This window comes from Cervus elaphus, chromosome 8 (genome assembly GCF_910594005.1).
Source record: "Cervus elaphus chromosome 8, mCerEla1.1, whole genome shotgun sequence".
NCBI classification, from domain to species: Eukaryota; Metazoa; Chordata; class Mammalia; order Artiodactyla; family Cervidae; genus Cervus; species Cervus elaphus.
This window is the reverse complement of record NC_057822.1, coordinates 13,247,909-13,269,196: the sequence shown is the minus strand read 5'-3', so window position 1 is coordinate 13,269,196 and position 21,288 is coordinate 13,247,909. Positions and strand designations below refer to the sequence as shown.

The 21,288-nt window shown below is 37.4% G+C and overlaps 1 protein-coding gene and 1 non-coding gene across 19 annotated transcripts in view; both read left to right on the top strand.

Annotated features, from left to right (window-relative positions):
* Positions 1–21,288, top strand: part of PUM1 (pumilio RNA binding family member 1) — a 122,898-nt gene that overhangs the window by 77,889 nt on the left and 23,721 nt on the right. For 14 of the 18 annotated variants that reach the window (XM_043909531.1, XM_043909530.1, XM_043909529.1 and 11 more), the window contains 5 exons: positions 3,624–3,775; positions 8,630–8,768; positions 10,017–10,160; positions 11,044–11,340; positions 12,423–12,659. In XM_043909531.1, coding sequence (XP_043765466.1) covers positions 3,624–3,775; positions 8,630–8,768; positions 10,017–10,160; positions 11,044–11,340; positions 12,423–12,659 — 969 coding nt within the window. The remainder of the gene's footprint in view (positions 1–3,623; positions 3,776–8,629; positions 8,769–10,016; positions 10,161–11,043; positions 11,341–12,422; positions 12,660–21,288) is intronic. The other 4 variants (XM_043909520.1, XM_043909521.1, XM_043909523.1 and 1 more) reach the window with 2 other exon arrangements.
* On the top strand, positions 8,886–8,962 carry LOC122698997. The gene has a single exon (XR_006342492.1). It is a non-coding gene; the product is annotated as a small nucleolar RNA SNORD103/SNORD85 (small nucleolar RNA).

Sequence of the window (21,288 nt, the reverse complement as noted above, 5' to 3'; positions counted from 1 at the left end):
GCATTCATTTTTTTATACTCTTTTACAAATCCGTGTTTCTAGTGAATATTTCTCTCCTGATTTTCAGGACCATCTGTCTGCCAGCTAAATATCTCTGCCCACCTATAACCTCAGACTTGAACATATTTAAAATGAGGTTAATCAGCTGCCTCCTGTATGGGTTGTTTTCCTTTTTCTTTGGCTTGGTGCAAATGCCTTTTAGGCCAGTTGTCGCCAACATTTTTGGCATCAGGGACCAGTTACATGGAAGACAGTTTTTCCGTAGATGGTGAGGGGTAGGGGTTGGGCGGTGGGGTGAGTGGTTCAGGCTGTAACGCGAGCAATGGTGGCTGGCAGATGAAGCTCGGCTCACTTGCCTGCTGCCCACCCCCTGCTGTGTGGCCTGGAGCCTAACAGACTGCAGGCTGGTAGTTGGGGACCTCTGCTTTAGGCCACTTCCTTTTAAAATTAATTATTTAATTCACAGTGTTGTGTTACTGTATAGATAGTTTTGCTCCCCTGAGTCACCAGTTGCTCATACATATTTCGGGAATTTCTCCCCTTGCTTATATCTCCCTACTATGGCAGATCCTTTTAATCTTTACCTAGACTTTACAGCTGTTCTCTCTTACATGTTGCTAGCTTGTTTTCTTTTGCTCCCTCTTTCACCCACCTAGATTGTTTGAGAAAACAGTCTCAGACACAAATCTCACTATGTCACCCTTCTACTTAAATCCTTTTTTGATTTCTGTCTTACCTACCTAATATAGTATACTGCAGTTAATGTCAGCATGGCTGGTCATTCCAGACTACTTGGGTGGTGATGCTGGTTTGTTCCTTGAAATTAGTGTTTGAAAGGAGCTACCATGACATCTGAGGATTAGTGAGGATTGGGACCCACTATGTATAGCAGTCTTTCCATGACTATATGAACATCTCCACATGTGTACCGCTTCTCCCCCTGCCCCACACTGTCTCATACCATACATTCTAGCAGTATTAAGTTGATTTTGGTTTGCTACACACACCGCACTGGTTTAGGCCTCTGCATCTTTGGACATTATGGTCTCCTTAGTCCTCTAGAGTAAACTCTTTCCCTATACTTTGCCTGGGAAGCTTCTTAGCCGGTATTGTCACCTCTAGAAAGCTTCCTTTGTTAACCTGTTCTTACTCTTTCTCTTATCACTTTGTATTTATTTGCTTGTGTATGTAAACATGACTGTGTACCTTTTGTTTATTTTTGTTTTCATTTCTGTTGCTTTGGGAGACTGACCTAAGAAAACATTGGTATGGTTTATGTCAGAGAATGTTTTGCCAATGTTCTCTTCTAGGGGTTTTATGGTATCATGTCTTAAGTCTCTAAGGCAGTTTGTTCAGTCTGAGAATGTGTTCTAAATTCATTTATTTTCATGTGGCTGTTCAACTTTTCCCGGCACTGTTTGGTGAAGAGACTGTCCTTTTTCCATTGTATATTTTTGCCTCCTTTGTTGAAGACTAATTTGACCATAGGTGTGTGGATTTATTTCTAGGTTCTCCTTTCTGTTCCACTGGTGTCTGTATGTCTGTTTTTGTGCCAGTACCATGTGGTTTTCATTACTGTAGCCTTGTAGTATTGTCTGAAATCTGGCAGGATTATGCCTCCTGCTTGGTTCTTTTTCTCAGAATTGTTCTGGCAATTTTGGGTCTTTTCTGGTTCCATATAAATTTTAGGGTTATTTGTTCCAGGTCTGTGAAAAATGTCATGGGTAATTTGATATGAATGACATTAATTCTGTAGATTGCTTTGGGTAGTAGAGGTCACGTAATTTAAATGTTACAGAGTTGAGATTTAAGTCAGATACAGCTCAAAGCCTGTGCATGGACTTCCCTGTCATATAGTGCCCTTGTTGTCTTGAGTTATCTTCTCTCTGCTTTCTTTCCTTTACTCACTTTCCTCTACTAACTACCGTATGTTATTTGAAACAAAGAACCAGTCTTAGAGATGACAAAAGTTGTCCTCAGTGAGATCATAATTTGATGATGAGAATCTTGCTTTTGTACTTATCATCTGAGCCAAACTGAAAATGAATTAAGTGCTTTTGCACAGAGCAGAAATGTTAACTACCCAAACTGTGAAACTGCATATTCTTGTGGAATGTTAATCCACAGAAATTGAAACAGGCATCCCGAGGGAATCAAGCTCAATTAATGATGCACCCTGAGCCAAACATGCCCACATGTTTAAAATTTTTTAACTTATTTGCTCATTATTAAAAAATAACTCATACTGTAGCATAACCTTCGTAAGCAGCACCTTCATTTTGCACTGTATTTGACTGTGGGCACCTTTATAAACAGATTCTTGATCTTGTCTAAGGCTACAGATACAGAAAATGCCAAATTAGAAATGTCAGAGTTGAAAAGAAATGTCAGAGTAATATTGGACAGTAATATAATTTGACTTATTTGTGTTTTAGAATTTAATGGAGAAGCAAAAACATGAGCGAATTTATTTTGACTTAATGAAGTACATATTTCTACAGGATTGGCTACTATGTCAGAATGGATGTATTTGAAACAGCTCTATGGAATTTCACTGAAAAGTGCAGTTATTATTTAATCAGGTTGCAAATATTTGAAACTGTGCTTTAACTAGGAGAATTCTCATTAGATATGTATTCCCGCACACGTGAGATGCTGGCTTTGTGCCCTTGTCTTGGTTGACAAATGAGCCTTGATGTTTCTTGCCACCAGCTTCGGAGAATTCTGTGGTTTAGATTTTTGCCCCACCCAGGTTGCTGTCTGCATAGCTCTGTTAACTTCTCTCTTGCTTGTTCTGTTTGGCAGAGACTGCAGTGGTAGCTTGTTGACAAAGAGGTTAAAACAGAATGCTCAGTTTTGTATAGAATACTCAGGTCTGTGAGAAGTCGAGGTTTTTTTGTTTTTCATTTCCGTTTGTTTTCAGCTTTGACTTATGTTTAAAATTTCACATCCCGATATCTAAATGTAGTTGTGTTGAATGCTTTTTGTGACATTAAAAAATAGAGATGGGAAAAACAAGCCTCTTCAAATTTGAGCCGTGGAGTTTCAGTGGCGTGTCTGGGCTTTGTTGTCAGACAACTGATGGATTTTCATGCTTCTGGAGTTAATGAACCACCAAGATCCCTGTCCCCATCAGTCGCTTCAGGTGCCATCCATCCTTACACTGAAAGCAGGGTGCAGCTTCATCTTTTGCTGTGTTTCATCACTAAGCATACAAACTTTCCATTTCCCTTTTAACAGCAAGCTTTGTCTCTATATATCCTATATATTTTTTTCTTTCTCAGGGGAAAAACATACCTTTGCCTTCTTGACCAAGGCCAATTCCTCCATCTGTTCTTAGTCTCTTCCAGCTTCTATCAGTTATACTCCCTTTCAACATCTCCAATGCTTGGTCCTTCACCAGCCTCTTTCTCTAGGCCTGGAGTATATTGCTGACTTTAGAAGACTTTGGTGTGGGAATCACATATAATATTTTCTGTTTTTAAAAAATAGAACTCATGATTAGCTATAATGAATCAATATATTAATATTTTACAGCAGAGTCTGCTGAATCAAGTATAGTCTTTGGAAACTCTGATTGTTAATAATCTAAATTTTTCTTACCTTTCTCTTGCTATTTTTAGGCCCGGCTGTGGTCCCTCCCCAGTATTACGGAGTTACTCCCTGGGGAGTCTACCCTGCCAGTCTTTTCCAGCAGCAAGCCGCCGCCGCTGCTGCAGCAACAAATTCTGCTAATCAGCAGACCACCCCACAGGCTCAGCAAGGGCAGCAGCAGGTAAATGTCAACAAAATTTACCCCACTTAAGTGTGAATATTAGTTATTGTGTATAATTAAAGGGTAATGCTGTTCCTGATAGAGAAACTGTGAATGGTGAATGAGTGCGTTCCCTTGTGTGGTATATGAGTTCAGACAGACTGCCTGTGCTTTACTCAATGCCTTTTATTTATCTGTTCTTTGGTCAGCGTGACAAAGTGAGATCATGGTATGACATACCATGTGATGCTGCTTAAGAGGGTTTTCCAGCTTAGTGATGGTCGAGTTTTCTCGCTTTGATACTTTGGCTACTTTCTAAGCACCATTCTCAGATCACTTCTGGCTCTCTCTTTTGAGTAGTTTCCTACCAAAGGGGAGGTACTAGTTCTTCAGATTGCTTATTTATGGCGTCAGTTTCACAAAAAAAAATTGAAGCATAGTTGTTTTACAATGTTGTGTTAGTTTCAGGTGTACATCAAAGTGATTCAGTTACACATACATATATACACATATACATTATATTTATATATTCTTTCTCAAATTCTTTTTCATTATAGGTTATTACAAGATATTGAATATAGTTCCCTATGTTATCAGTAGGTCCTTGTTTGTCTATTTTATGTGTAGTAACATCTGTTGAATTGGACGTAAATCTTAAACCTATTTATATCTTTTTTAACTTAGAGTAAGCTTTTTAACCAAGATAAGAAAAGGAATACTTAATTGTAAAACTAAGTGTCTTTTTATATTAGGCTATTTTCTCTTGCTTGCTAGAATAATACCTATTTATTTCTGAAAGTTGTGGTGAATTGAATTACTTGAAGGGAAAAATAAATCCCTTAAATCCTTGTGTCAGAAAAAAACCAGTATAAATGTTTGGTATCTGTCATTCTAGTCTTACCATTTAATTAATTTCTTATAAAATTGGGATTATGCTGTCCACACAGCTTTGCATCTTGTTATTATATTCTTCTCTGCTATTTATTGTTTTTAAATCCGTTGAAAAGTGCCTCGTTCTTTATTTTGACCGGTCCATTATTATTTGTTTTATTTATGTAACTGCTGCTATAACTTAGCAGTATTTTGATGTTATAAATAAGCTTAATATCTTTTGCATAAATCCTTGATTATTTCCATGGTATAATGTCCTGGAAATAGAAATTTTTTTTGAGCGAATAAAATGAGCATTTAGGCTTTTGATAAGCATCATCAAATTAAAAGTTGTGTGTTTTTTGTTTTTTTTTTTCATTTTGAGGAAAAACACCATGCTCATATATGTACACATGATAATGATCCAAACAAGAATCATTTGCTTTTTATCATTCTCACTAATAAAGTGTATGTTTAATTTCTTAGATTTCACAGGTTTATAGAAAAACCAGGTCTTGAAATTCTAGCTAGTTTTGTCTGGCTCAGTATTTTTTCAGTTAGATGACTTTTTGGAAGTTAATGTGTGGTTTTCTTTATAGTAGGTACAATTCTAGTACCACGTGCAGAGGGGATTTAGCAGATAAGTTGTTGACAGAAGAGTGACCTCTATTAATAAATTTCTTAGTATCAATAGCTACTCTTTGTGGAAAGTTGGTACTTATCAGGTGATGATCTGTGTGTTTTAAATGGCTGCCAGATCATGGATTTGGAAGATGAAGTAATAGCCGTGTTTTCAAATCAGCTCTAATAGACTGAATAAGAAAAGTAGTAATAAGTACATCTTATTGAAAGCTTTTTGTTTAAAGCTAAGTGCTCTACATATAGTTTTTTTAATTTAATTCTAATAAGTAGATTACATGACTTCCCAGCATAAGATTGAGGGAGTGGAATTTCTGTGCCAAGGGTCACACACGTATTAAATTGTTAAGATTTGAACACAAGTGTGTAAGTTCACAGTTTGTGCTATCTTCTGACCATATTGTGATATCTAGAGTGATAGAAAACCTGAGATTTGGTCTTTGTTCTACCACTAACTGGTTGCAACTAAGGCAAGTTTTATGACATCTCTGAACATATCCTTTGCTATAAATTGAGCATGACAGGTTCATTATTTCCAAGTTTTCTGTTACCGACAATAACAGACTCTACTGTGAAAAAGTTGTTATTCAAATTATGTTTTGACAAGTATCCATGTTTTCATTCCAGTGTCATTTTTGCCAATTTCTGACTTCAGATGTTTTAGGAAAATATGATTTTCCTGGTGAACTTCTTTGGTTCTAGTCATTTAAATAAGAGGTCCTTTTACAACTTTCGACCTTTTTGGCCTTTGCCTTTTATCAATAAGCATTTGTTACCTGCTTAGATATGCTAACTCTTTTCCAAATCTAATTGCTGGAATTGACCACTTGGCCACTCCATCTTTTTCCTGATTCCTTTTCCATTCTTTTCGAAGATTCCTTTGACACCTGATAAAAATGTTCATTTTTTAAAAATTTCAAAATGTTTGGTGAAGAAAAAATTCTGGATATTAGATGAACTCAGGCATGGTGGTAATCTTGGTGGTGGCTTGGTGCTGGGTGTTGTATCATGAGAGAAAAGTTTAGAATGGCTTCTGAAGCCTCTAGATGAGGGGAGACTATATAGATGTTGATTCTACCAAGTATGATGAACTATAGAAGGATGAATGCTTGTTAAAATATCTCCATTGTGCATCTGCTTGCTTATTAAATTTTAATGCTGCATTTAAAATCACTACCTTTGGGACTTCCCTGGTAGTCAGGTGGTTAAAACTCAGTGCTCCCAACGCAGAGGGCACAGGTTCAATCCCTGGTCAGGGAACTAAGATCCCACATGCCAAAATAAATAAATAAATAAATAAATAAAATAAAATCACTACCTTTGAAAAGAAATTAGAATTTAATACTTTTTGCATCATGAAAATAGTAAACTGACTCGTAGGATAGTGTTTTACAAATAGATATTCAGTCATTTTGTTGATTTTATTTGATGTGTAAAATGTTACTTGTGAAATTTTACATATTTGTTTCCCGGGCTTGACATTTCTTTATGAAATTAAAATATGAATATTGGGAGCTGACTTACAAACTTTGGTTTATCATCAAGGGTACCACATAGATTTCTAGAGAGTTGACCAAAAGGATACACATTGCTCTCTTCATTGTAAAACAGAACTCAGTGGTCTGGACTACCCCTTTCTTCTGACACCTTGTCCATTTCCCTGTCCTCTGACCTTATACACAACTCCTAACAAAACATAAGCCTAATTCATAATGCTTTCATTGATTTTTCTTCTTATTTTAAAATTAAAAAAAATTTTGAACTATTAGTATTTGCCATATCTCTGTAAATACTGTTTACTTTTCCTTGAGTAAGAGCTCTTCTGGATTGTTGGTGAGGCATCTTCTCAGTCTTGGACCAAACTCTCACCTGTGCAACTTCTCTTGAGTCTTCTATCTATATAGATTGAAGCATTCTGTCTCTTGTAAAGTCCACTAGAATTCTTTCGGTCACAGATAGATAAATTGCCTAATATTTTGATAGGAATTTTTTTTTTTCATTTATTTTTATTAGTGGGAGGCTAATTACTTTACAGTATTGTAGTGGGTTTTGCCATACATTGACATGAATCAGCCATGGATTTACATGTGTTCCCCATCCCGATCCCCCCTCCCACCTCCCTCTCCATCCCATCCCTCTGGGTCTTTGATAGGAATTAGCTATTGGTTATTGATTGTTTCCTGGTTACTAGGTTTAATGCCTTGCAGACATTAATTTTAATACTTCCTACAAATTTGCATGATCAGCTATTATTCTCACTACTTCTGTGGATAAGGAAATGAGAAACTTTCAGTGGATTTAGTGTCTGTACATCTCTTTTTGCCAATATGGACAGTGTCTTTCATCTTAAATACTCATTTAATAAATATTTGATAGTAGTGTTTCTCTGTACATGGGCTCTTGATTACATGTCTAACTTTTAAAAATAGCAAAGTGATAATGAAAATGATCTGGTAAGAACTTCACCTTTGAAAACTTTGCAAAATGCATAAAGTTTGGTAATTTTACCTTGTTATTGGGTTTTGCGTTTTTGCTTATTGTCATATATAGATCTTTTGGAATAGATTCTTAATGATTATCAGCATCTTATCTTTCATTAATTAAAGAAAAAAATCCTTTATCACAGTGGCAGAACAGATATTCTGCACTGAAATGTCAATGTTCTTGACTGATACGTACATCAATTTAGATTGCTCTCTGTGAGATTTATGAGGAAAAATAGAAATAGGTCAGACACCTTTTACAATCAAATCTGTTGATTTCATTTGGGACTGTTTGGCCTCTGATGAACGGGAATAGTGTTATAGGGTAGAGAAAATGTTCTCATATTCCATAAAGAAAATACAACCTTTTTTGTGTGTTTGGTTTTTATTTTTTTAATACAGATATTATAACTTGGTGATGTGGGTAAATTATTCCTGTTTATCATATCTAAACCTCTCATCCACTCCAGCATAATTTTTTTCACCCTCTTTTGATTATTTTAGGGTTACTGTCTAGCTCCCATTCACTGGAATAAAAACTCCAAGAAGACAGGAGCTTTGTGTGTCTTGCTCCTTGCTTTATCCCCAATACCTGCCAGATGTTAGACATTAAGTATTTGATTAATGACTGAATTATAACTTTTAAATGCTTTTAACTCTTATAAAGGTAATATGTTTCTTAAACTAAAAGTGGTAGAGTGAAATTTCACTATATGAAATGCTGTTAATTGATTTTTTTTTAATCCTAACATCCATGTCACATAAAACCATTATTGGAAAAATGGTTTACAGCCATCAGTTTTTAAAGTTGATTTAACTTAAGCACGTGTTGGGTCTTAGATGTTTCCAGTGAAGAAAACATTGATTTATTTCTGTCTCCCAGGTTCTCCGTGGAGGAGCCAGCCAGCGTCCTTTGACCCCAAATCAGAACCAGCAGGGACAGCAAGCTGATCCGCTAGTGGCAGCTGCAGCAGTGAATTCTGCCCTTGCATTTGGACAAGGACTGGCTGCAGGCATGCCAGGTGAGGCTGCATTTGTCCCTCATCACTTGAGGCGGAAAAAGTCTGCTTATTGGGGGGAGGTTCAGAGGAGAATGGCAGTACTTTGGCCTTGCTTATTAGGCTTGTCATCATTTGGGGACTGGCGAGGATGACATACACTTGCCCTCACTTAGACCATAGTTCGTTGATGAGAGCACCTAGTATTCTGAGCCAGTCATAATCTCACATGTTGGAAATATGTGAACCTCCACACATAGCTTCGATTATCCTGCTTTCCTTTGGTAGTAGTCTGTTTTCTCACTCAGTGTTAAGAATGAAAGGAGTGGCCAGGTTGCATCAGCATCATTCCAAGGCTGATATTTGTGAACAGTATTATTAGGGAGACATTCCCAGTATTCTTTGTCATGTTCCCCTTACATTTCTAGAATTTCTCCCAAACCAACAGTAGAGGTGCTTTGTAGCTGTCTACCTATGATTGATATGTATGCTGAATACATGTTATTCTTAGCTTACTGTCTCCTGGTCTTATTCTTTGCATGGATTGCCTGTAGGTTGAGGTTTTGCCTTTGAAACAAGTCCTTCTGAGACCTCAGTATGAGTTCATGGGTTCTTACTGACCCTGGCATATAGCTAGATCATCTTATCTATTTATGAATTCACTGAGTAACTTGAACTTAGATCATGCATGTTGTTAGTTACTAAGCATTTATGTTTTATTATGAAGTCAACTGTAATTAATCTTATGGCTCAATAGCATTTGAAGATTCTGTCTCAGAGTATTGAAAGAACCTGTTAATGGAAGCTTGTCTAGAGTTTCCCTGATAACTTGCAGTATATTTGTGTTTAGATTATGTGATATGAATTGTATAGTCAAGAAAACATAAAATAATTGTCAGTGTATGGTTGCTGGTGATAACCATGGTTAGCACTTTGAAGAGTACAGTTGTTCCCTGTCCCACTAAATTCCCTTTCTAACACTTGGTGTATAATAAATTACACTACCCCCTACTGTGCCACATTTTATGCTACATCTTTCACACTCATTTTTTAATCTTCACAAGAACTTTGTGAGTCAGATATTATTATTAACCTTACGAGGATACTACCCAGACACTCAGGGTTATGCTGCTATCTTAAGTGGTCAAGCCAGGATATAAACCTAGGTGTTTCTGTCCCTACTGCTGAGTTTGTAACTATGTACAGTTTGCTGGTGTCCAGGAAACATTTGTTAGTTTCATATATACTTATCTGTCACCTTAATATTCTCAGGTTATCCAGTCTTGGCTCCCGCTGCTTACTATGACCAAACCGGTGCCCTTGTGGTGAATGCAGGAGCGAGAAATGGTCTTGGAGCCCCTGTTCGACTCGTAGCTCCTGCCCCAGTCATTATTAGCTCCTCAGCTGCACAAGCAGGTGAGCTTATGTCTTAGTGGACTCACTCAGATCTGAAAGGGAGGATGGATGATATTCTTAAACTATGTTGAAATATACTTTAATGACAGTTCTCAGTAAGAATTCTATCCTGTAATTTTTCAAAGAGAGTCAGTCAGAAGTGGCAAGTGACCTTGATAGATTCTGGTTCTGTTGACAGCATGTACCAGCTGGTTAGCAGCAAGGACCTGCTCTACTGTGAGCATAGGAAGTTGGATTACTCACACAAAATGGCACTGTTGGCAGAAGTCCAAGGCTAATTTCACAGAAATTCATATTGTTATTTTTAGATGATTTGATATTTGTTTTGTTTTTGTTTTTTACTTATGGTGGGGGAGGGCAGCAATAGATTTTTATTTTAAGTCTTTATATGTATATATGTCATATATATATACATAGTATTATTATATATGTTATAAATTTGGGAACAACAGTGGGGGTATCTAGGGGAGAGGAATATGCTTAAGTGTCCTAAGAATTGCAGGGCTTCAGTATGTGATTCTGGAAGAAAATGTCCTTAATGTAGATATTTGTAGAACTGGGAACTTTAGGAAGCGGTTGTATTTGAAATGAGTACTTTGATAGCCATATCTGTCTTGAATCATAGACTCTCTCACCCGCCCACACCGTGAGCTTGGCTGCAGCGGTGTTCTGGCTCTGAGTTGAGAGTACAAGTAGGAAAAGACTAGTGGAGCTTCCGGTGAGGGGTCTGAGATGGAAGACAGATCTGGGTGGTTCTTTACAAGGTTCGTGTCGACTTTGAACAGATACGGCAGCATTAAAAGGTTTTCAAAAGGATAACAATGCAGTTTGGAAATGTGGCCAGTGTCTTTCATAGCCATATGGTTTGCTTTCTTCTACATAGCTGTTGCAGCGGCCGCAGCTTCAGCAAATGGAGCAGCCGGTGGTCTTGCTGGAACAACAAACGGACCATTTCGCCCTTTAGGAACTCAGCAGCCGCAGCCCCAGCCCCAGCAGCAGCCCAGTAACAACCTGGCATCCAGCTCTTTCTACGGCAACAACTCTCTGAGCAGCAGTTCGCAGAGCAGCTCCCTCTTCTCCCAGGGCTCTGCCCAGCCTGCCAACACATCCCTGGGGTTCGGAAGTAGCAGTTCTCTCGGCGCCACCCTGGGATCAGCCCTTGGAGGGTTTGGAACAGCAGGTAGAAATCAGACGGATGTGCTGAAACTAAATTTTAATTATTTTTTACAATCTTTATGGAATTACTGACAGTGCATGGAACCCTGGACAGATACCACAGGCAGATCTGGACCGAGTCCCGTGGGAACCCAGCTGTTCCACACGTCTTTGAGATAATGGACTATTCAAATCAAGTTATACATTTGGGGCCTATTTCAGGTTTACACGCACATTGCTACTTGTTTATCCTCTCAGAGTCTGTTTTTTTTATTTAAGGATTAGAAAATCTGGGGAGATTACTGCAGGCATTGGGGAGAACGTGGAGGGAAGTATACAAATGTGGATATGAAAAACTGAGGGAGGAGGACTTACCAAAAATCTTAGGGTGGTATACTCCACAACCTGCAGGCCTTAAAGAGTCACGAGTTTTCTCTAGCCTTGAGAAGAATTAAGCTGGATATTATGGAAAAGTGGGAGGAAGGAAATTAGACTTAAGATATTTTAAATGTTTTAATGGGAGAAAATAGCGGGAAAGTAGTAAGGAAAATGATGGAGTAATTGCAGTGTTTGTAAGACAGTGTAATCAAAACAGAAGGGTTTATTTGAGAGACAGTATCTTAAATTGGAACTGGGGGCTAGTAATATCTGTTGATTGAACCCTTTGAGAAACCAGGCTTCTACATGTAAGTCTTGTGTAGTGGGGCAGTACCCCCTCCACAGATCCTTTTTCTACTCCATTTTTCTACCAGAACCTTTGGGTTGATGAAAGGCATTCTTTCTAGCCCATTTTCTTTCACCTTTCCCATAACTTGTGTGGCCATCAGAGGATTTTAACCCACCCCTACCCCCATAATATGAGACACAAAAGGAAGGAGAATTTAACATACGTGTGATGGTTTGAAAAATACGTTTCATGTTAACCTGAGCCATGTCCTCTTTATTACTTTACCTGCCCCTAGAACTGCCACATGAACAGTTAGGCTGTCTCTGCTGACAAATTTGCGGTGGTAAGGAGTCTGGATCAAAGTGTTAGGAACAGGTCACTGGGCTTGTTCTTCGAAGAACAGGCCTGTTCTTATCTGCATTGTTTTAATTCCATTTTAGTTGCAAACTCCAACACTGGCAGTGGCTCCCGCCGTGACTCCCTGACTGGCAGCAGTGACCTTTATAAGAGGACATCGAGCAGCCTGACCCCCATTGGACACAGTTTTTATAACGGCCTTAGCTTTTCCTCCTCTCCTGGACCCGTGGGCATGCCTCTCCCTAGTCAGGGACCAGGACATTCACAGACACCACCTCCTTCCCTCTCTTCACATGGATCCTCTTCAAGCTTAAACCTGGGTAAGAACCAATACTCTGCACCACCTTGAACTCTAGAAATCTCTTGCCACTGATGACATTAGAAGTACTTTGCATAAGCAAAGGACGATCCCTTTATCCTAGAGGTGTCCTGGGTGTTCTGTGCCTTCCTAAAGCACCTCATGTTATTGAGGCTGTACCTAGGTAGCACAGCAGTTTGGAATTTATCCAAGTTTGGGTGCCTCCCATGTATATTCACTTCAGCTTTAGTGTGAACATCTTTGGCTGTTCTTTGGCTGCATTGAGAATCTTTCAGTATAAACAGTACAGATTCCTTTTAATTAAGCTGGAAAATAGAAACAAAGAGTGTATTAACCTAGTAACACTACTGAAATAGCACCACAGTTAATATTTAGCTTTGTTTTTCAGATTCCCTTCCCTTCCCCATGTATATGTTTAATATCTTACTTTCTCACATAAAGCATTTTGTTTTAAAAATTTTGTCAGATTCTTTAAAAAATATTTCTATATACATTCTTAAACTACACAGGATGCTAATGAGTATAGATCCTTCTCGATTATATGTTTAGCTTATTATGTATATGGGGTTTAAAAAAATGTTACCATCTGAATCCTGGACAATGACGAGGGAAGAGAGGATCCTAAGCAGCCAGCTTTAAGAATGAAAAGAAACTTATTTCCACAGTTTGGGTGGCAAAGTCTTAAATCTCCCTTCCTCTAGTCATTTATCAAGTTTGTATTTTGAAGTACTGATTTATTTCTTAGGTGGAGAAAGTTGAGGCATAGAGGTGTGGTGATCATATAATTCATCCCGCAACCCAGGACACTTAAGGGAGCTAATGACGGTGTTGTTATTAATTATCTCTGCTGACAAGCCTGAATTGGGACTGTCCTGGGAAGTACCACTTTGCTAGAGGATTCTGATTTTTAAATCTTCTATTTATTATTGTTTTAAGTTAAAGCTTTGTTTTTTAGAGCAGTTTTAGTCTCATGATAAAATTGAGGGGAGAACACAGAGATTTCCCTTGTATTCTCTGACCTGCACATTCATAGCTTCTATTATCACCGTCCTCCACCAGAGTGGTACCTTTGTTATGGTTGATGGACCTACATTGACATATCGTTATCATCCAAAGTCCATAGTTTACATGGATCTTTTTTGTTGTTGTTGTTTCTTTGTTTTTGACCAGAAAGATTACGGACTCAGAAATGAGGACTGATTAAAAATGATTAGTCCTTTTTTATTTGGAAAGACAAAGACTGAAAAATGATTATAAAAATCAAAAGTCTTGAAGGGGACAGGATAATATAGTTATTATTCTAGAACTAAGAGTGCTCTGTGAGTTTTAGAAATGAGTTCTAAGGCAAAACTATCTATGTATGTACATGGACATGTGAGAGTGTGTTGTATCCTGAGATTTTACATGATAAGAACTATAGTTATGAAACTGTCTCATGTTACATATGGACATTACTTTAGAAAAGTTTTAGGGATGTTACAGATTGCTAGGTCCATATTGGATAAATAAGGAATAGGGTATATTGCACAATAGTGTCTCCTTGTGACAGGAGTCCTGGTTTTAAAGAATGAGGGTTAATGCAGACTTGCAAGGAGGAGATGAAAGTCCCAGCTTAGTATGTAGATGGAAAGTACTAACATTTATTGAATAGTTATTACCAGCTACTGTTAACAGTTTTGGGTGCTATACATACCATACTGGAAGATACGGTATTATGCCTATGATTCAGATGTGAGGAAGCTGACTTAAATCTTGCTTAGGTCTTTATCTGAACAGACTCCAAAGCAGCATCAGGGTATATCCTACCATGTAATGTTCCCAGAATATCTTTTAAACCAGTGCATTATCAGGGTCAGAACTCTTATCCTTTAATTCCTTGGTTTAAACATTTAAACTGTATCAGCATATACTTAACAGTAAACAAATGAAATCTACAAAAAGTTTTTTTTGTAAACAGCCAGATAGTAGATATCTTAGGCTTGTCAGTCAGTCTCTGTAGTCAATATTCAACTCTGCTATAGAAGCACAGAAGCAGCCACAGACAAAATGTAAATAAATGTGCCGCTATCTTTCAATAAAACTTCATTTACAAAAATAGGTGGCAGGCCAGATTTGTCCTGTGGACTGTATCAGCCTCTGAACTAAATGCTATGGCTCTAGGTGTTTGAAAATGGAGCTGGAAACATTACTTGCATGCGTGGTGCCTTTCCTCTTTCCAATATATCAGCAACTTAATAAAATACATCCTTCTCCTTAATTTATGATTCCCCTGTGAAGAAGGAACAAACTATTGGTGTGAGTTATTTCTTATTTTAATGACTCTTGCTGTCTGCCTAGTTTTATTTTTGACATACCTTCCCTTTAAAAATTTTTTATTTTGTATAAGCATTTTAGATGTATGTATTTCCATTGGAGTGCTTTTGTTGCATGTGTGATGTTTAATCATACATGCCAGTTTTGAGAAATTTTGTGTCTTGATTGGTGGTGCTTTTGCCTCACCTCAGTCTGTTTCCTTGAGAAAAAGATTCTTGTATGCTTTAGTTTTAACCATTACAAAATGATCACCACAATAAGTCTGTTTACCATCTGTCACCAAGGAAATGTGACATTTCTTTACCGAATAAATATTGGGCCATTCCTAATGTAGTTTTTACTATTAATACTATACAGCTGCCACCAACTATCAGTTCTTAGGTCACTAACAACCATAGGAAGTAAGCATTCATTCATTGTGTTAAGTACTCAGATGACTCTATACGGGGAAACTTAAACTCAGCATGGTTTAATGACTTTCGTGATACCCCATAGCTATAAGTGTTTGAATGCACACTCCAGCTTGTATGTCTGTTATCCCAGTGTGGCTCTTTTCTCAGTGTTATCATATATTTTCACCCTTCCTCCCAGTAGACAGACACGTGTTAGAATACTCTGATAAAAAATCACTGCCTGCAGTAATTATATTCCTCCTTATTTATTCAACATTCACATGTCGAGTGCCTACTATAGATTCTTCAGTGTTTTTTTCCACACCTGTTTTAAAGATCAGATTTCTATTTTTAAAAACAATTTATTTAAAAAAATATCTGTTTATTTGGCTGTTCTGGATTTTAGTTGTGGCACGCAGGATCTCCGATCTTTGATGTGGCATGGGGATTCTTTAATTGCCACATGTAGGATCTAGTTCCCTGACGTCCCCTGCAGTTGGGATCATGGAGTCTTAGCCACTGTACCACCAGGGTAGTCCCACAAAAACAGCTTTATTCAGTTGTATATTGCATATTTTGAAATCTACTCCTTTAAAGCATACAATTCAATTATTTTTAGTAACTTTCTATATTGTGCGATCTTTAGCATAAATCAGTTTGATAATATTTTCATCCCTTCTGTAAGATTTTTCTTAGTCATTTATGTTAATCCCCATTCACACCTTTGTGTATGTGCATGCGCATGCACTAAGTCACTTCAGTCATGTCTGACTCTTTATGACCCTATTTTAGCCCACCAGGCTCCTCTGTTCATGGGATTCTCTAGGCAGGAATACTGGAGTGGGTTGCTGTGCCTCTTCCAGGGGATTTTCCTGACCTAAGGCTCCAACTTTCGTCTTCTACGACTCCTGCATTGCAGGTGGATTGTATACTGCTGAGCCAGCAGGGAAGCCCATTCACGCCCTTAACCCCAGTCAGGCACTGATGTACTTTGTGTTTGTGTTCTTTTTTGCATGTGGAGGTGGAGATGTGTGTGCTTCGAGCCTTACGGATTCTTAGTTACCCTACCTGGAATGGAACCCAGTGCCCTCTGCAATGAAAGTGCAGAGCCCTAACCACTGGACTGCCAGGGAATTTCCTACTTCCTGTTTTTAAATTTGCCTTTTCTGAACATTTGATATAAATGGAACCATACAGTATGTGACCTCTTTTGCTTGACTTCCTTTTTTTTTTTTCTTCAAAGGTTTTTGAGATTTTATTCATGATATAGTATGTGTCAGTAGTTTATTTATTTATTTATTTTTGGCTGAATTATCCTCTGTTTTCTGGATAATGCCACATTTTGTCTAACTTTTCACAGTTGAAGGATGTTTGTTATTTACAGTTTTTGGCTATTAGATGTTTTCCTGTGGAAACATGTTTTCACTTCTGTAGAACTAGAATTGCTGAATGTGAAAGTTTTATGTTAAACTTTGGACAAATTCAAACTTTTCCAGTTTCATCATTTACATTCCCACCAGCAGTGTACGAGGATTCCAATTTCTCTACATCCTTGCCAACATTTGTTATTTTATTGTTATTTTTCTTACATAACATGGCCATTCTACTGGGCATGAAATAGTTATGTCATTGTGGTTTTAATTTGCATTTCCCTAATGACAGTAATGTATAGCATCTTTTTATGTGCTTATTACCATTCATGTATCTTTGGTGAAATGTCCACTCATTTTTGGGGCCCAGTTTTGGATGTGCATTGTTTGTCTTATTCCATGAAATTGTAAGGGTTCTTTATATATTCTGGATGTGTGCTAAGTTGCCTCAGTCGTGTCCAACTCTTTGTGACACTATGGACTCACCAGGCTCTTCTGTCCATGGGATTTTCCAGGCAAGAATACTGGAGTCGGTTGCCTTGCCCTTCAGGGGATCTCTACAACCCAGGGATTGAACACGCCTCTCTTAGGTCTCCTGCATTGGCAGGCAGATTCTTCACGACTGCCCCGTCTGAGAAGCCCTGTATTCTGGAATTAAGTCCTTTATCAGACTTCATGTATATGTGTTTTGCATATACATAGTTTCTGATCTCTTGCTTGTCTTTTTCTTTTTAAATGGTGGTTTTTGAAGTGCAATAACTTTAATTTTTCTAAAAATAGTTTTAATTTTGATGAGGTCCAGTTTATCATGCTTTATAGTGTAGAAATCTTTGCCTAACTCAAGGTCTTAAAGATGTTCTCCTATGTTTCATTCTAAAATTTTTGTTTTTTCAGCTCTTAAATAAGGTCTTTGGTCTGTTTTGAGTTAATTTTGTGTATTGCACAAGGTAGGTGATTGTTCATCTTTTTGCGTGCACTGTTTTTCCCCAGCAAAGTTGTGAAATTTTTAGTGTGCAGGTGTTTACATGCTTTTTGTTAAGCTAGATCTAGTATATTTTATTTTTTTAATGCTATTGTGAATAGAATTCTAGTTTTATTTTGGGTTGTCCTTTGCTTGCAAGTGTTTAGTTTTATTATCATGGTAGAATTCCTAATCCTTTAAGAAAAACAAAGATCAAACAAAATAATTTTCCCTGTCCCTGCCTGAATTGCAGTTGATGTTTCCAATTTATTGTTCAGTAACCTGTGGTAATCTCAGGTTGTTTACTAGTCATGTGTGTGCCTTCAGGCACTTCTCTATTCTAAATGGAAATGTAGCATTTTGTGACTGATTACCTAGTTCTCTGAAAGTGACTTGTCATCTCCAAAACTAACTAAGTGAAAGTTAACGTAGTTTGGATTCGGCATTATGCACTAAAGACAATTATTCTTAGGCTTACTTTCATGAAGGGTTGCTTGGTTATGGTATTAAGGAGTGGTTGGGGAAAACTTACTTTATAAACATTTTTGTGAGCAGCACTGCCTCTGCCTGTGTTAAATTCAGAACCAGATGTTGAGTGCCTTGGGAAGTTTTCTTTAAAAGGCAAAGAAAGCAGGGTTTTGCCCATTAGTCATCTACTAAATCTCTGAGTACAGAAAACAAAACCAGATGAATGAAAACATTCCACGTAGCAAGAGGATGGGATCCTAGATGTCTGGAATACTAGAAAACCTTTTGGATAAAGTAACTGAAGCACTTCTTAATTAGCATGGTACTTTTAATTTGTATGTGTGTATTTTTAAAGTTAGCTTCTTGTAGACAGCATATGTTGAATCACATTTTTTGACCCACTCTGACAGTCTCTTTAATTGGTACATTTAGATCATTGACAGTGATTATTGATATAGTTGGATTAATGTTTACCATATTTGTTGTTTTCTATTTTTTGTTTCTGTGTCTTTCATTCTTTTTCTGCCATTTGTGGGTTTAAAAAAAATTTTTATTTGGCTGCATGGAGTCTTTAGTTGTGGCATGTGGGATCTAGTTCCCTGACTAGGGGTCGAACCCGAGCATCCTGCATTGGGAGTGTTTAATCTTAGCCACTGGACCACCAGGAAGTCCCTGCCTCTTGTGGTTTTAATTGAGCATTTTTTATGATTCCATTTTATTTCCTTTCTTAGCCTATCAGTTAGACGACTACCTTTTTTTTTTCCCCCAACTTTTTCAGTGGTTTGACTAGAGTCACTATACATTTACAGTTAACTGAGGTCCACTTTCAAATAAGGCCATAAAAGGACTTTATAATCACAAAATAATCTTAACCTTTATCTGCTATCTCTTGTGTAATTACTGTCATTCATTTCAGCTGTGTAAAAATCATATGTGTGTATATATGTATGTATATGAAATAGACATAAGTGTGCATAATTGAATACATTGTTGCTATTATTGGAGCAAACTGTTGTCTGTCAGATCAATTAAGAATAAGAGAAAATTTTCTCTTTATTCTTTTTTCGAGGTTCCTCCTTTCTTTATATGGATCAGTTTGTGGCCTGTGTTGTTTATACTTCTATCTGAAGAACGCTTTTGACATTTTTTGCAAGGCATATCTGTTGGCAACAAATTCCATCAATTTTTGTTTGCTGAGAAAGTCTTTATTTCTCCTTCACTTGTGAAGGATAATTTTGCAGGATATAGAATTCTAGGTTGGTGGGTTTCTTTCCTTCAGAACTTACACTCTTCTCTCTTCTGGCTTGCATGCTTTTTGAGGAAAAGTCAGATGTAATTCTTAGCTTTGCTCCTCTGTAAGACTTTTTTCCTCCTATGGCTTCTTTCAGTATTTTTTATGTAGTTTGATAGTTGGGCGGTATAATTTTTTGCTTTCTTTTCCTGCTTGGTGTTCCCTGTGCTTCCTGGATTTGCAGTTTGCTGTCTGACATTGATTTAGATAATCCTTAGTCATTATTGATTCAGATATTCCCCCTGTTCCTTTCTTTCTTCTCCTTCTGATATCCCCACTATGTATATGTTCCAGTTTTTGTGGTTGCCCCACAATCCTTGGATATTCTGTTCTGTTTGAGTCTTTGTTCTCTTTGCATTTTGATTTTTGAGGATTCTATTGATAGATCCTCTAGCTTAGAGATTCTTTCCTCATCTGTATTCAGTCTAATAAACCCATCAAAGGTGTTCTTCATTTCGGTTACAATATTTTTTTTATCTCTAGCATTTCTTTTTGGTTCTTTCTCAGGATTTCTATCTCTCTGCTTACATTGCCCATCTCTTCCTGCATGCTGTATATTTTAGGGCCCTTTGCATATTAATCATAATTGTTTTAAATTCCCATTCTGAAAATTTTAGTATCCCTGTCATATATGTTTCTGATGTGTGCTCTTACTCTTCAGATTTTATTTTTTTTTGCCTTTTGCTCTGCCTTGATGGCCATGCCTGATATATCAAGTGAAAGGAAATTTCATGAATAGGTTTTTAATAACGTGATGATGAAGTGTGAGGGAAGGGAAAGTGTTCTATAGACTTACGATTAGGTCTCACTGTGTTAGCCTATATCTCTGGACTGTCAACTTCACAAGCGTTTCTTAGTTTTTTTCCTTCTCTCTTTATTGAGACAAGATAGTTTGAGTAGGCTAGAGTTGCATATTTTAGGGTTGTCAACACTTGATAGTTTGTTGGTTACAGTTCAGGATTTCCTAGTCTGGTACTGGTTTAGGCAGTGTGTCTATTTGAGTCTGTGGTCAGGTTAGCCGTGATGACCTGTATATCTGTTTCTCTGATCTTGGTGGCAGTGGTTTTGTTTACTTTCCCCTCTTTTATGGATCCAAGAAGAATTTTTGATTTTTCAGGCTGTTTAGTTTTTTGTTTGTTGTTAGGGTGAAGTGGTGACTTCCACATTCCTTACATGTGAAGCAGGAGACCTACACATACAGAAAACATTTAAGCTGTTGATCTCTGTAGAAATGTCATAGGACACAGCTCTATGAAATCCACCACCATCAAAATATTGCTGAAAACTTTGTGGAATCATTAGGAGGCTCCCTTAGAGGGCCTGAATGAAATGTTCTTTTTAAAACAGGTGTTAAACACCCTGAGAGGCCACCTCCAAGGGATGAAAGTTGGGGCCTAAGTGCATGTAGGTGTGTAAACTATGGTGAACTAGAAAACGCCTTTATGTATCTATAAAGAAACTGCAATCAACAAGTAATGATGGTCTACTCTTTGCCAGGTACCTTTTCAGAAACAACAGGAAACCACATTTTTTAAGCAGAAATTTTAACCGTTGGCTTAATGTTTAAAGAAAATTATTTGGCCTGAGCAGAATATTCCCATTAACTGTTAGTTTGCCATTTATATTATAATACCTGGAGAAACTTTTTTTTCAGATTTGTGTACTTCCTTTCTCAATAATAACAGCTGTGTGTATATATGTGTGTGCTTGTATATCCTGTCTGGCATCCAAGGATACCAGAGCCAAAAATCAAAAGTTCAGGGCAGATGTGTAAATCTGCCCATTATTCACTCCAACCCTTTATGTTATGGACTAGTCAGTATGCTCTTAGCCCC